Source organism: Labeo rohita, chromosome 11 (assembly GCF_022985175.1).
Source record: "Labeo rohita strain BAU-BD-2019 chromosome 11, IGBB_LRoh.1.0, whole genome shotgun sequence".
Lineage (NCBI taxonomy): Eukaryota > Metazoa > Chordata > Actinopteri > Cypriniformes > Cyprinidae > Labeo > Labeo rohita.
This window is the reverse complement of record NC_066879.1, coordinates 27127872-27144405: the sequence shown is the minus strand read 5'-3', so window position 1 is coordinate 27144405 and position 16534 is coordinate 27127872. Positions and strand designations below refer to the sequence as shown.

The following is a 16534-nucleotide window of genomic DNA, read 5'->3' as shown; positions in this document are numbered from 1 at the left end:
ATTATAATTCTGATTATGAATTGAGGATTAACACAAAATTGCTTGACATTTTTCCTTTTCTTTCTTTTTTCTTTCAACAAATTCCGGTACCATTGAAAGTTAAGTTTACATACACCGGCGTTCAAAAGTCTGGGATCAGTATGATATTTATGAATTTTTTTTTATTTTTTTTTTTAAAGAAGTCTCTTATGCTCATCAAAGTTCTATTTATTTGATCAAAGATACAGAAAAAAAATGATATTATGAAAACTGTTTTATTTTAAATACTTTATACTACAATTTATTTCTGTGATGCAAAGCTGAATTACTCCAGTCTTCAGTGTCACACAATCTTTCAGAAATCATTCTAATATGCTTATTCATCATCATTTTATCATCTCAAATATTCAGCATATTTGAATGATTTCCGAAGGATCACGTGACACTAAAGACCAGAGTAATGACACTGAAAATTCAGCTTTGCATCAAAGAAATAAATTCTATTTTAAAGTATGTTAAAATAGAAAATCACTATTTTAAATTGCAACAATATTGCAAATACAGTTTTCTTCTGTATTTTTAATCAAATAAACATCAGCCTTGATAAGCAGAAAAGGCTTCTTTAAAAACCATTAAAAATCTTACTGATCCCAAACTTTTGAACAGCAGTGTACATCAAAAATACCAATAAACCACACATTTAAACAGCAAGCTGTCAAAGAGCAAAGTCATTTTCTCCAAACAACAATACACAATAGGTCACTGCTGTTGTATTTAAGCCACTTCTACTCTCTCCTGGGACATGTGCTGGAAGAGACAGGAAGGAGAGTAGCAGCAAAGAGCAGCTTACCTGAGTCTGGATGCGGTTGAGTCCTCTGAACCACAGGATCTGTCCCCTGCGCAGCTCCATCTCAGCATGGTCAATTTCATCCGCACCTTCGGTTAGCACCTCCTCGGGCATGTCCTCTTTGGTGATGCCGTGACCAGCCTCCTTCAAGAATTTGAGGCGGTGTGTGGGGACGGCAGAGATCAACTGGAGGATGAGAAGAAGGGGGAAAAATAGGGTCAAGTGATGGCAACTGCAGTTCATCAAATAGTCATTAGCACAGGGGTTGAGATTACAGATGGTTTTCCGAGAACAGGACGCTGAGCATGTGGTGCATAAATGCAAAGATTTTATGAATCAAAATGTTTCCCAATTTTGTGATTAAACTATTCACCAATACATTAATACTCATGGGTAATTCCAAGTTTCCACCAAAGGTTTTTACTATACTGATAGCACAGATGTCAACATATGGTGGTTTAAATATCCATGTAAGTTTCAAAGTTTCTAAAGCATTTTTTTTATTTTTAAGCAATGATTTTCCATAGTCTGTGCTATTTTCAGGCTTGTCACATCCATAACAGTACATATTCCTTATAAAGACACATCAAAATTAAAATAAAGTAACAATCATATGTTCTGTGAAGAGCCATCACTTCTCTATTTCGCTGGGTATTTTTCCATCAGGTTTGTGCATTTTAATTCGCAGAAGTCCTACAAAGTCAAAAACAGTGTCCTTTTTTGTCACATCTATAACGCATTATTATTTCCCTATTTTTAACATAGAAAACTTGTGCACAGACTGATATTTTTCTGATGTTTAGACTATCAACAAGGGTTTATTAAAATATAAACAAATGGTTCGGTATATTCATAACGCATACATTCTCTAAGCATTTGTATGTCACATCCATAACGCTGGATTTGCCCTCTACTTGTGGCTAGTAAACTGATCAAGTGACATAAGATTTTTACATTGTTACAAAAGATGTGTATTTTCAATAAATGTTGTTCTTTTAAACTTTCAAAGAATCCTGGAACTCATTACTGTTTGCACAAAAATATTATGCAAAACTTTTTTCAGCACTGATAATAAGAATTGCTTCTTAAGCACCAAATCAGCATATTAGAATGAGTTCTGAAGAATCATGTGACACTGAAGACTGGAGTAATGACTGCTGAAAATTCAGCATTGCTATCAACGAATAAATTATATTTTAAAGTATATTAAATTGGAAAATGGTTATTTTAAATTGTAACAATATTTTACAATATTACTGTTTTATTGTATTTTTGATCAAATAAATGCAACCTTGGTGAGCAGTATATATGTGGGTAATTCATTTTAAGTGAATCATATCTTTGAGATAATTCATTTAAATGAATTTGAATCCCTTGATGTCACTTTAGGTCTGTTTTTAACGGAATTATAAAATCAAGAGTGTTTTATTAGTCATATTTATCTCTAAATAAGTTTAATTCTGCTACTCTGAGATCCTTATCGTTTTTTTTGTGCCAGATGAATTCTGATCTGATTAAAAATAAATTATGCAGTGGATAGAATTTCAAAAGACAACCATTTAATTGGATACATTTAATTTAAGCCGCCCATGCCTTAAATATAGATAGTAACTATTTATTAGTAACTTTTCTGGTAGCTAAACACTGTTTTAAAGAGCTGTAATTTAACCTCTTTAAATTGTAGATTCACAGGGGCTTCCCAACACAGTAGCGCACGCATACACAAAAACCCATGCCAGTCTCTACCACCTATGGTAGCTCAAAAATAGCTAGATATTTCTGTGCAATCCCCTCTGTAGTTGCCTCTGTTGACGCTGTTTGATACGAGACATCACCAAGACAACTTAATACATAGTGGATAGAACGCACGCTGCTTCTCCTCCACGTTTAAGTTCTCAGCATCTGGTTCGTGAGGCTGCACGTGTGTACATGCACAAATAAACGCTTTCACACACAAACACCAGCTGAGAAACCCAGTAGGAAATGGCTTATGTGTGATGCAACTGCCAGAAGGAGCAGACGGCTTGCAGCTCTAAAGGCTTTAAAATCCGTACTTGATAACTTCCCCGGCCTTTTGATGACCTAACATGATGCATCAGCCCTGCATACAGAGTTTTAAATGTACCGTAAAGCACAGATGTATGGAGGCAGAGGACGTTGCCGGGTTGATGATAAAGCTCTCCGTCCTCTTTCTGAGCTGAACTTTGAGATGGCGGCAAGCGCTCTTTGGAATTGTGCAGCAAGTTGCCGTCTGCCAGCCTCCCTCGTTCCCTCCCACAGGTTTGAAATCGCACAGCTTCACCTCCCCCTCCCCTGCCCTCCCAGTGGGATTGAAGAGAGAACTAAAGATGTTCCACATCACCCACGCATGTGCATTCTGCCGTGATGTTTTCATTATTTCACCACTGAGAAGCTTGTGGATCTCTCTCTTTCTTACTTTGTCATCTGTAAATGTGCTCATGTAACTAACTAGTTGTTTTGCTGATTTTTTTCCCACTTATGTACTAATTAGTGATGAACAATGACATTCTGTATGGATTTGCCTTACCTGGCCCCAGAGCAGCTCACCGACTCCTATGAAGATACACCAGAGCCACTGATCGATGGTGAGGGCCGTGCAAGAGAATGGCTTCCCTCCAAACTGCACTATGATTATCTGTAACAAGGTGGATTCCATTAGTCCAGCTATACTGTAGTAAAGCAATAAGCCATGAGAGACTGAGTTACAGTAATTTTAACATGGTTAAGGGGTGTTGTTTGGATGACTTTATAAACGTCTGCAGTCATGGTGAAAAATGCTGTAACATATGGCCTTGGGTGGATTATTACTTTTATAATACAGTTCCAACAGTTTCAACAATACAAAAAAGTACTTTATACACATCAGTGGCTGGTTGCATAAACTGCTCAGACTAGTTTTACAAGTTAGTAGTCTAATTGTGTCTATAAGACCGTTCATTAAAAAAACAAAAAAAACAAAAAACATTAAATCAGTTACATAAAAATGGAATGGTCTAATTTGAATCTAAAAACCAGTTCAGCCGGCTAGTTATGACACTATAATGCGTCTTTTTTTTTCATCCCCGTTTTGTACCCTATTTGTGGAAGGAGTCTAACTGTAGCTAAGCAGCAGCTTAGCACATTAATACTTAATTCAGATGACACACAGTGACAGGACTACACAATAGAAGCAAGAACAGGGCAAAACAATCCTAAGATTTTTAAAGTTATTTAAAGAAGTCTCTTCTGCTCACCAAGCCTGCATTTATTTGATCCAAAGTACAGCAAAAACAGTAAAAACACATTTATTATTATTATTATTATTATTATTATTATTATTATTATGCTGAAAACGGCTGAGTAAATGAATCTTTGATGAATAGAAAGTTCAGAACAGCATTTATCTGAAATAGAAATCTTTTGTGACATTATAAATGTCTTTATCATTTTAACATTCTTGCTAAATAAAAGTATTAATTTCTATAATTTCTTTCCCCCAAAAAAATTACACTAACTCTAAGCTTTTGAATGGTATAGTGTATTATGTTACAAAAGCTTTTTTATTTCAGATAAATGCTGATCTTTGGATCTTTCAATTAATCAAAAAATCCAGAAAAAAAAATGCACTTAACTGTTATAAATACTGATGATAATAATAATAATAATAACAATAATAATAAAATGTTTCTTGAACAGCAAATCAGCATATTAGAATGAATTCTGAAGGATCATGCAACACTGAAGACTGGAGTAATCATGATAATTTAGCTTTGAAATCACAGGAATAAATGACATTTTATTTTAAATATATTCAAAAGGAAAGCAGTTATTTTAAATAGTAACAATATTTCACAATATTACTGATTTTGCTGTATTTTGGATCAAATAAATGCAGGCTTTGTGAACAGAAGAGAAAAAAAAAAAAAAAATTTAAATCTTTTGACTGGTAGTGTACTCCATAATGACATTATGAGAGATGACACATTTGCCTTGTAATGTACAATTTCAAATGTAATTTATTTTCATTTGATTTTATACCTGCAGAGCAAAGGTTCCTAGAACGACGCAGCAGAAAATGGGGTTCCTGTAAATTCCCTCGAACACGTTCCTCTCTCCGTGGATCTTGCGGGCATTGATCTCATTGAAAAGCTGCATCATGACGAAGACGTTGAAGATTATGGTGTAGTGTTCAGATGGTGGGGAGTGCAGAGGGGTGTTGCGGCCACTATCAATGTTAAAGAACTTCTCACCTTTGGGCACAGAAAAAAAATAGTTTCCATAAGTAATGTGAAAAAAGTGGTCTGGGGTTTCATGAGCCTTTAGTTTGCAAAAAAAAAAAAGTTTACACGCACACTTGAAGTGGTTTTTGACCTGATGCGAAAAAGGGTTAATGCGAATAATGGGAGATAAAAATGCATTTGCCGAATAAATTCCTCCATACCCATCAAAAAATAAGCCATATGACTTTTTCGCTATGGGACAGCAAAATCTGACTAACCAGTGGACCGATCTCGTTCCACAGCATCTGAAATGTTTTCATGGTCATTCTGAAATGCCTGAGCAAAGTCTGTTGTGAAAGTATTTCTGTATGATTGCCTTCCAGTACATAGGGTTGGGCTATGTGATTAGACTTAGCGATCAGCCAGGACCTTGCTCACTAATCTCAGTGCATAGCGCTTCAAAGCATGGCTACACTTGCGATCAGAAGTCGAAAAAGCAAAGTATAATATTTGTGATAAGCTAAACATGTTGCAATTGAGGTGTCACCACCAATATGACAAAGCATTTTAAATTAACAGATCATTAAAGATCACAAACACGAATTCCTAAATTACAATGATTAATTTGTTTGATTCCTCAACCTTTCTTCCTTGCAGCATATGATCAAACCAGTGTGATTTGAACATTCAGAGCTGCGTTCGTGCTGCCACGGACCTAAAGAGAGCCACTGTCATGTATATGAATGAAAGAGTTTCACAGTCTTTTCAACCACACAGTTCATTATTTCTGTGTTACAAACATTCAAATGATCACAGAAGTACTGGGATAAAGTTCATAGTCTGGATATAAACTCTGATGTGTACGGTAGAGATCAAAATAGAGTAAATCATCCTTTTGAAAGTTAATTTGACATTCCAAATATTGTTAAAGATTTATCGATTACATTGTTATGCCAGTAGGTGGCGAAAGGGGGCTGTTAATTTGATCATTCATTCAAAAACAGATTCATCCAGTAAAAAACCAAGTAGATCTTGAGTGAATCACTGAATCATTCTCTTATAAATTAGGCCTACATGTGATTTTGTTTAGTTGTCTAATGTTTTTTTTTTCTTCAGAATCGTAAGAGAACCACAACTTCCATTTAAAAATCAATAACAACAACCCAATTATCCAGAATCACGCAGCTCTACTTTGCTAACAGCTCTTAAGTAAATCTTGTTTTTATATAGACTGTTGATTTTTGTTTATGGTATTCAGCTGCAACTAAACGTTTAGCACAAAAAAGAAACAATAAATATGCTTGATATCTATAAAATAAATATGCTTGATATTTATACAACCGGAATCGATAAGCAGAATCGGAATTGATAAAATTCTAACGATACCCAACCCTAGTCTTACATGACTGCGCTCTCAAACAGCAGGCATCTACCTCCAACAGAAATTATCACATTTATTGTTTCTCGTCTAATCACTCTGAGGTGCGAGTCATTTATTATATATGAAAATTACTATATTTAGTGGCTTCTCATAGTTAAACTCATAACTTTGGATGGAAACCTGGCTAGCGTTGCATGTCAGGAGAAACACTGATCTCAAAAAAAACATGCTGCTATTAAAAAAAAAAAAAAAATAATAATAATAATAATAATAATTAATTAATTACAGTCAAGTGTAATATCCACTGAGACTGAATGAGGTCTTCTGTGCAGCTGTTCCTTAACCCACGGCACTGTGAACTTGTGATAAACTTATACCCGTCTAATCAGCTGGCAGCAGTACAACATGGGAACATTTACAGCGAACTCTCTTGAAGCACTGTGACATGCTTAAGGGCTTTAGGTTGTCTGTAATGTGATCTACTATACTATAGGAAGCAAAGACTGGTTTAAAACCAGGATTTACAGATATTCATCACTGATAAGTTTTCTCTGTGAAATTCTGAGTTGGGATGGAGACATTTACCTCTTAAAATGGGAAAAAAAAAAAACTCCAGGAAGCAAGGCAGTGAGCTTTTAGCTTTCACTAATGGCAAGGACAACATTTAACAAATGACATGCAGGGAAACAAACCCTCAGATTCACTGAGATTTGAGAGGAGCGTTTCACAAAAAGTTTAAGGTTATCCCTAAAATATCCAATACTGATGTTTCGTGGTAAAACTTACGGGTGCTTGAGGCAAATTCTAATGCTTTGAATATTGCAAATATAAAAGCTAGTTGCTAAGCAACCATACATCTCATCCATCCCATACACAAAACACAATTAGCCACAGTCCCTTCCCGCATGCAAAGTTAAAAAAAAAAAGAGCCATAAAAAGTAAATAATAACAATAATCATAGTTATTATTATTGAACCCAATTCATTTGGACTTAAATAGGACTTCATCATGAATACAGAAGCCTCTTACCAGCAAAGAGAAGAGTGAATGTGATGACAAGTTGGTAAACTGCATGACCCAAGATGTTCTTCATCATAGTCCTGGAAATGAGTGGCTTGTCTCGTCCGTAAGGTCTTCTCAGCAGGAGCGACTCTGTCGGAGGTTCCGTTGCCAGAGCCAAAGAAGCCAGTGTGTCCATAATCAGATTTACCCACAACATCTGAACGGCTTTAAGCGGAGAGTCCTGCAGACAAAACAGACCGAAGTGAGACTCCACAGACAGGACATTACTACAGTATTGTCATATGTAATGTAGTTAGGCAGGGACACAACAAGACTGTCCGGCCCCATATTAGCCAACATCTGGCACCAGCACTAAATGGCTTCAGTATGTTTCTATAAATATAAACTACTTGGCTTGGTTGTTATTATGGCACATTATGATAAATTGCCTCTCACTATGCCATACTTGACCACCAAATACTCTTGTGTTTTTTCTCCTAGCTATTTATTTTCTCCCTCTGTAGTGGTTATTTCTCTAACACTACTTTTAAAGTCCTGATATTTATCTTAAAGAGGACATCTTCAATTGCTTGGTCCGAGGAAGTTAAGTAAAATTATGTAAATTAACCTGTGTGATGCAAGCCCCAGTGAAAGCAACAATCACAGCCACCACATTGACAGTCAGTTGAAACTGCAGAAACTTGGAGATGCTGTCGTAGACATTGCGCCCCCACATCACAGCTTTGACGATACTGGTGAAGTTGTCATCGGTAAGGATGATGTCAGAGGCCTCCTTTGCAACATCTGTGCCCGCAATACCCTGTAAGACAAAGAAAACAACTGTTTTTTAGAATGCCATACTTCATGAATAACTGGAGATGCATGTCCTTTTTTAGGAACGGAATGGTTCTCGTTAAAAATCAAATTTGAAAAAGAAAAACTAACTACAAAAAGTTTTAATTAGGCCTTTTCTTGGCTTAGGATGTGTTTCATATAAAGATATTTCAGCTAAATTAATTTTCAGAGAAACGACCAAAGTTGTAGTTACGTGGGTGCAAACAGCACAGTACATTGATGACCCAAATTAAACCATGTTTTTGACAGCTTCAGGGTGTCTATTTCTGAAATAATTTACTATGCCTGCCCTCATCCTAACCTAACGTCCTTCAGTCGGCAGTTAGCATAATTCTGCTTTTGAAACAGATACTCTTAGATTTTTAAGACCACATATAAGAGTGCGAGTGTTGTGGAGTCATCTGAGCAACAAGTAGGGTCAACCACTTATCAGCTAGAACAGCATGCTGCGATGATGCCCTGAGGCATTCTGGCTTGGTACAGACAAGAGATGCTGGGCGGGGATTAGCAAGCAACCTCTGCGGTTATTAAAGCAATTTATGCTACAGTACAACACTGGATGCCAAAACCTCATCGAATGAACCAGACACTCATCTGGCAACCGTCTATCACAATAAAAAGACAAAACTGCTTTTTTTAAAAGATTATTTTTGGCATTTTCGCCTTTATTACTATAGGACAGTATAGAGGTAACAAGGCAGCAAAGTGAAAGAGAGAGAGAGAGGGGGCAGGAACAGGAAAGGTCTACATGATCTCATGATGAAAACGTATCTGTGGATACGAGATACGAGAGAGAGAGAGAGAGAGAGATGCTTGCAATTGCGTTTTTATATCATATATTTGCTTTTGTTCATACTATTGGGTAGGTTTAGGTGTAGTGCAGATGATACGTTATTTTAATACGCCACGTTATTTTAATACGTCACATTTTAAAAATGTCACTAAAATGTATCTGAATTGTTTTAGTTTTAGTCAACAAAATTTAAAGTAGATTTAGTTGGCTAAAATCTAATGGGTTTAGTTACAGTGTAATACATTAAGCATTACTTTAAAATGACCAATGGTTCATGATGGTTTTATCATGATAGACACAAATTTAACTGCTGTGACATGCAACATGCCTTTATTTTAAAATTAAGTGAAACCACTTCTCATAACGAAACAAGAACATGGTCTTGTTTTCAGTGAAACACATTTCAAGCAGACATATTTATTTATATAAATAAATTTAGATTATTCTTTATTGGGGCTACTAAAGTGATTCAGTCAAGAGCAGTGAGTGATTTTCTTTTGTTGCTTCATTAACATCAATGCCACAGACAATAGCAACTAAATTCAGAATGCAACTAAATGAACAGATGCAATGTACTGATGCACGTCCGATATTCTCCTAACTGTTTACCTTCACAAGGCGTAACCGGGTGTGTTTATGTGAATACTCATCAAAACAAACAATTCAACATAATTTTGTTGGTATTCCTCTGTTCATGCAATGCAAAAGAGTATTCGTGCACTGCTTCGGTGTCTGCGCTCGGAAAACCAGAACGAATTTTCGATCGTGTTCTCTTTTGCGTCATCAAATTTATCCATATGTCTGCTCTTCTCTTACGCCCAGATATTGACATTTTTGAACGTTTTATGAGACTTGCAGCAAGTGCATGCTAGCTTATGTCCTGCTGGATAGATCAAGAGGCTGTGTTACAGTTCAAATGTTCGCAGCAGATTTGTTCTGAATGAATCGCTTTTCAAAACGTCCCTCTCTGACATTTTCGTATAGTTTTTTTGTTGACAGTAGATTTATCATGAGATTTGGTCATTCCAAACAAGTTCTTTCATTATAGTCTTGTTTTCGTCTGTGAAAAAATGTTGACTACAATTATGACGAAAGTTATTTGTCAACGAAATTTACACTGGTGGATAGCGCTGTTGCGCCAATTTTTGCACCAAACAGCCATTTTTATAGTAAAACCAAGTGGTCTAAAATGGACTAGTCAGAATGTCCAGAGTGTATGCACTATATATATATATATACATATATATATATATATATGTAGGAAAAAACAAGACTTACCATAGCAAAGCCAACATCTGCTTTCTTAAGAGCAGGACCGTCGTTAGTGCCGTCTCCAGTCACAGCCACCACCTGTCTGGTTTCTCCAACTGTGCTGTCAATGATGCCTGAAAGACAACAATACAGAAACTGCCTCAGGGTAAACCTAAATATATGTAAAAAAGGGCTTGCAACAATGGGAGAAGATGTGAATACAAACTCATCCTCCAGTTGGTTTTATAATCTTAGCTTAGATAGTGATGCTATCAGTGAAAGAGTGGACTAGAAGCCCAGCCAACCCTTCGTAAAGATCTCACCTTTAACCAGAGTGTGTTTGTCTGTTGGGGAGGAACGAGCCAGAACACGCAGTTTGGGCCAGACCTTGTCAAGACGTTCTTGTTCAACCTAAATATAAAATGCAACACTGAAATAAACACTTTACACGTCGACTTGCACATCTGCAGATAAAGCACTGTAGCTCTTTACCTCTCCTTTGTCATTGCGAATCTGCTGGTTGAAGTCTTTGCCCTCCAGGCACAGGAAGTCCTCTCCAGGCTGCAGGATTCCACATTTGGTGGCGATGGCGCGGGCTGTGTTGATGTTGTCTCCGGTGACCATACGGACAGTGATGCCTGCTCGCTGACATTTAGAGATAGCCTCAGGAACCTGCATGCCAGAGGAATAGAAAGATGATTATTTGGCTTGATACAAAGTATGTTGAGCAGCCTAACAACAACTGCCATATCGGGATTCAGCCACTCCACTGCTGAATCTGGGGATAAATAGATTTGATGAATGAAAAAACTTAGTAAATAAATAAAAAAAACAGATCAATGCAAAACAGTCTGGACGGACTTGGATCAAGCCATGTTAGAAAATCCATACCAGAGGATTTAGCAATTACTTTTCAAAAGTTCAATCAATTTTCCCAGTTGCACTGGCAAAATCAATGATAAATAAGGAGCTACTCGCTGAATCTTTCAGAGCGTTTACTACATTAACATCTGACAACGTCACATTAAAAAAAAAAAAAAAAAAAGTGTTTTTCTGTAATAAATCATATTTAATGAACACATTATTATATCAACAAGGCTGATCCCCACGGAAAAGAGGTTCCCTGCCTTTCGTTGTCATTACAGACTTCATGGCTAAAAGCAAGACAAATTTCTTCCCCAGTGTCATTGCTGGCCTCAGATCAGTGAGAAATGAGGACACTCCAGTCACTCTTGGTATGGCACCCTGTCAGCTCTTGGTGTGTGTTAAGCACTAAGGGGTACCGAGACTACTTAACACATGAAGGGGCTGGATCCAGAGGTTCTGTGTGTGTGTATGCTGGAGTCCTATGTAATTATCCCCACTCAGTCTTGCGATGAATCACACCATACCCATAATTAGAACCAATAAGCTTATTTATTTATAGATAATTAAAAACCTCCCAGTGTTTCCATGGACAGAGATGCTACACAACTGATGCATGTGAAGAACATGTTGTATGATTCAGAGAAACTAGCATGTACATTAACAAACTCTAGACTTGACTCTCGTCTTGCCTGCGATAGCAGAAATGTACTAAATAAGCTACAGATGGCTCTGATCATTAATGCAAAAGAGTCATTTTCACTAGGACAGAAAGATTCAAGCTCATCTTATCATCGCTACATGGCTCCATGATTTCATTTCAAAACTGTAAATGGGCTAGCACCACTCTCAGACCAATGCCTTAACATAACATTTCCTTCTGCATTAACTCGAACTATAAGACACAGGCTTTTTTCAATCAGCTCAAGGCAGGTTTACTGTTAGAGGAGCACCTATGAAAGTCAGACAAACTCCAGTATTTAAGGCTGGGTTAAAAACAGAGCATCTGACTATATTGTAAATGGAAAGAGATATGGCAATTAATTTCTATCAATCTAATTTTTCAGAATTTTTGATTAGGATTTTTAAATATAATTTTATATGAAATCACAAAAATTAGTTTCTACACAAGGAAATATTAAAGGGTTGCTCCACCCCAAAATGAAAATGTTGTTGTTAATCACTTACCGCCATGTCGTTCCAAACCCGTAAAAGCTTTGTTTGTCTTCGTAACACAAATTAAGATATTTTTGATGCATTCTGACAGCTCTCTGGCCCTCCCATAGACAGCAATGTAATTTACACGATCAACATCCAGAAACGTAGCAAGGAGATCGGTAAAATAATCCATGTGACATCAGGGGATCAACCGTAAATTTACGAAGCTGTGAGAATACGTTTTGTATGCAAAGAAAACCAAAATAATGACTTTTTTCAACTATTCGTCTCCTCCGCATCACCCTAGTGCCATTTTGGAGAGTATACACTGAACGCAAACAGCGTATGCTGTTTTGTGTCAGCTGCGCCACGCAGATACGTTTTCTATGTTTATTTACGATTTGAGTTGAACACGAACAACGTATCCGTGTGTCGCTGTTTGCGTTCAGTGGATACTCTCCCAAATGGCACTAGGGTGACATGGAGGAGACAATTCTTGAAAAAAGTCGTAATTTTTGCTTTCTTTGCATACAAAAAGTATTCTCGTAGCTTTGTAAAATTACGGTTGAATCCCTGTCATCACCAGGATTATTTTACAGATCTCCTTGCTACGTTTCTGGACATTGATCGTGTTAATTACATTGCTGTCTATGGGAGGGTCAGAGAGCTGTTAGAATGCATCAAAAATATCTTAATTTGTGTTCTGAAGACAAACAAAGCTTTTACAGGTTTGGAACAACATGGGGGTGAGTGATTAATGACAATTTTTTTTATTTTCGGGTCAAGTAACCCTTTAAGACTGTTAAAAAAAAGTATATTCACTAAGGAAATTTCCTTAACCTTTTAAGTTTTTTTTTTTTTTTTTTTTTTTTTAAACTTTCATGACTTTTTATCCAGGCCAAAATTTCCAGGCTATTCTTTTTGTTTCCTTTGATCCGCTCATAATGATGCCAAGCCGTCATGGTTAAAAGATAAAAATAAGTGTATAGTTGCGGACATAGAAAGGATGATTTTTAATCACTGTAGAAAGGAACAGATAAAATGGATCGTACCACTCAAAAAAGCCTGCAAGAATCATTTTAACCTAAAAATCATTCATGCGCTCCATTATAGAATTATATATGCCACCTCATTTGAGGGAAGCTGACGTCAATTCTGCACTGATCCAATATCATAATCAAAAACAGCACAATCGCCTGTCATGCACTCATTTAACCACCTTCAAGGGAATTAGGTCAGTTTGTCCCTCCATCAATGAGGCTATTCCTGTCCATACTTTCACAGCGCTTGACACTCTGCAAATAATCCATCATCGCATGATAATCACGGTCAATACATTTTCATTACATCAAATATGGCGGGTTGCCCATGACGCAACAAGCCGTCCCCTAATGCTTGTCATGTCTCATTATGAACGGAGGCCTGAAGTATATGTGAAGCCATGTGCAGTGAGTCCAGCCAATGTGAAGTGAGTAATTTCTGCACTATGGACAAGCACAACGCTATTAGAAAAGAGCAAACTGGATCATTTCTCTCACCTCAGGACGAACAGGGTCTTCAATGCCCACAACACAGATGCAGGTCAGGTCATTCAGAATCTCAGCCTCGTTGTCCCAGTCTGGCTCTGTTGTGAAGTCCCTCATGGCTACGCAAATGGTCCTTAACCCGTCACAGGCCATTGGCTCGATCACTTTCCGCACCATCTCATCCCGATCTTTGGCCTTGAAGACACGTGGCTGGCCTGAAGCATCAAGGATATGGGAACACCTGACAGAAAACAGAAAAGTTTAATAATCACTACGAACTACAATTATCGCATCTTGTTGCAGGACAAAGACAGAAATGGAAATAAACGGGTCATATCATTCAGGTTTGTGACAAAAAATTCAGAACTTTTCACAGTATATCAAATTCCTTAATCTCTAAATATTAAGTAAACTTTTTCCTTATAATACGACCCTTTTAAGAGCTTGACAATTCGTTTATTTAACATACTTGCGCAAGACAATCTCAGAGGCGCCTTTGCTGTACATTCGGAAGCCTGGACCACTGCTGTTCTTTAGTACGGTACTCATGCTCTTCCGGGAGGAGTTGAATGTGTAAACCTTATAAAGTTTCTCCTCAGGAACCTCATCTCTAATAGGCTGATAGTCTCTCTTCAGGTCCAACACCAGACCAAGAAGGGCACACTCTGTCTTATTACCCACGTGCCTTGGCAGACCTCCCTCCTTCTCTGAAGGCTATGGGAAAGAAAGATACATTGTAAACAGCAGGCAAAAAATATGCGAAAAGAATACATTAGATACTGTCAATCAAAGTCAGCTAATCGAAATTGATTACATTACATGATTTGGCAATTATTTTATCAAATTAACTGCATTATTAGTTCAGTCCAGAATTAAAATCTTGGTAATTTAGTCAGCCTCATATTATCCAAAATGTTCATGTCTTTCTCTCTTCAGTCTAAAAGAATTTAAGAATTTTGACGAGAACATTCCGCAATTTTACTCCATATAGTGGACTTCAATGGGGACCAGCGAAGGCATGCAGTGATGAGAACAGAGAGTGGCGCGCTACGCGCAGACAGATTAAACTTTCAGTGAGTGAAAAACAATAGCATTACGTTGGGGTTAGGTCAGAATTTTTTTTTTTCATTTTTGTAAATATTTATGTTTTAAACCATGAAGGCGAGCCAATGCACATAATGCAACATGCCGGTGAACGTGTCAATGCATCAGAAAGTGAAGTAAAACGCATTAACATTTTGCATTAACAGCGCATATTTATAATCGTGTTCATAATTTCGGGCAATGTTGGTGCTTCAAAAAGATATTTATCAAAGAAATTTTTTGCATCTTGTGCAATGTGCACTAAGTTTAAGACAAATCACGAAGTAGAACAATTACAAATACATTTTGTGCTGTGTGCTCTCAGTGTGTTTTGTTTTGGCTGGGGCTGACTGTGGGCTTTTAATTTGACAAGCTTATAATTAATGAATAAACAGAAAACAAAACAGATCACTCATTCATCTGTATCTCATTTGTGTACGACTAATTCTTACCAGGATCTTGGTAGTGTAGGCTGAGTTTATGGAGATGCTGTTCACCAGTAGCTCCAGAGTCTCTGAATTAACGGCCTCTGGCTCAGGAATGCTTTTATAGTGTGTGTCACCTATGTAAGCCTGCACCACCGTCATGCGATTCATAGTCAGCGTTCCAGTTTTGTCAGAGCAGATGGCAGTAGCATTACCCATGGTCTCACAGGCATCCAGGTGCCTCACCAGGTTGTTGTCTTTCATCATTTTCTGTTGAGGAAAAACAGAAATTAATGTTGTTATATTTGAAGAAAGGAGTGTGCTTTTGCACTCAAACACCAATAAAAAGAATCAAGCAACATTTATGGACATTTGCATCCATCTGAACACCCTCAAGACGTCAACAAAATACAGGTTTGTGTTGGCAAACTAACCCAGAGGCGCTCACCTTGACAGAATAGGCCAGGGAGATGGTGACAGCCAGAGGGAGCCCCTCAGGCACAGCTACAACCAGCACGGTCACACCAATAATGAAAAACTTCACAAAGTATTGAATGTAGATTGGAGTGCACTCTGCTGTCCACTCGCGGCCCTGGACGCCAAACGTATCAATGACAAAGTACAAGATGAGGATGATGACGGTCACCGCAGACATGATGAGACCTGCCGAAGGAGAGGGAGTTTCAAAACCATTACGGGAAACAGGGGAGAAACAAAGCCTTCTGACTTTTGTTCATAACAGCCACAGCTGCGGTCTGATGTGCTCCATCTGAATGTTATTTGATTGGGTAACTGTAGGAAGTAGGATAATTAGGTGGAACACAGCCCAAAGGGACAAGCCTGTTTCCATACTGGGTGACACTGTTTCTTTAAGCAGTAAGTAAAACAAATCTTGGGAACCAAATGAACTAATTTAAGGAAAGGACGTCTGAAAAAAATCAAGTGAACACATGGGTAATTAGTATAAATACTGTGCTTTAAAGCTGCACTTTGCTTGCTATGGCAAATATGGGAGTTATCTTAGAATCATCTGAAACAAGTTTTCCAAAGTTCTACTATTTAAAAAAAAAAAAAAAAAAAAAAGCTTAAATACATACATTTCAAATTGCAATATCTTCTAGCTTTTTAAACCACATTAAACATCTCAACA

At 37.3% G+C, this 16534-nt stretch overlaps 1 protein-coding gene across 6 annotated transcripts in view; it reads right to left on the bottom strand.

Moving 5' to 3' along the window:
- atp2b4 (ATPase plasma membrane Ca2+ transporting 4) overlaps positions 1 to 16534 on the bottom strand; it is a 97571-nt gene that overhangs the window by 13404 nt on the left and 67633 nt on the right. For all 6 annotated transcript variants that reach the window (XM_051123514.1, XM_051123513.1, XM_051123508.1 and 3 more), the window contains 12 exons: positions 15833 to 16047; positions 15412 to 15654; positions 14346 to 14590; positions 13889 to 14117; positions 10821 to 11000; positions 10652 to 10739; positions 10356 to 10462; positions 8058 to 8249; positions 7457 to 7670; positions 4865 to 5076; positions 3375 to 3482; positions 830 to 1012 (listed from right to left, as the gene is read on the bottom strand). In XM_051123514.1, coding sequence (XP_050979471.1) covers positions 830 to 1012; positions 3375 to 3482; positions 4865 to 5076; positions 7457 to 7670; positions 8058 to 8249; positions 10356 to 10462; positions 10652 to 10739; positions 10821 to 11000; positions 13889 to 14117; positions 14346 to 14590; positions 15412 to 15654; positions 15833 to 16047 — 2216 coding nt within the window. The remainder of the gene's footprint in view (positions 1 to 829; positions 1013 to 3374; positions 3483 to 4864; positions 5077 to 7456; positions 7671 to 8057; positions 8250 to 10355; positions 10463 to 10651; positions 10740 to 10820; positions 11001 to 13888; positions 14118 to 14345; positions 14591 to 15411; positions 15655 to 15832; positions 16048 to 16534) is intronic.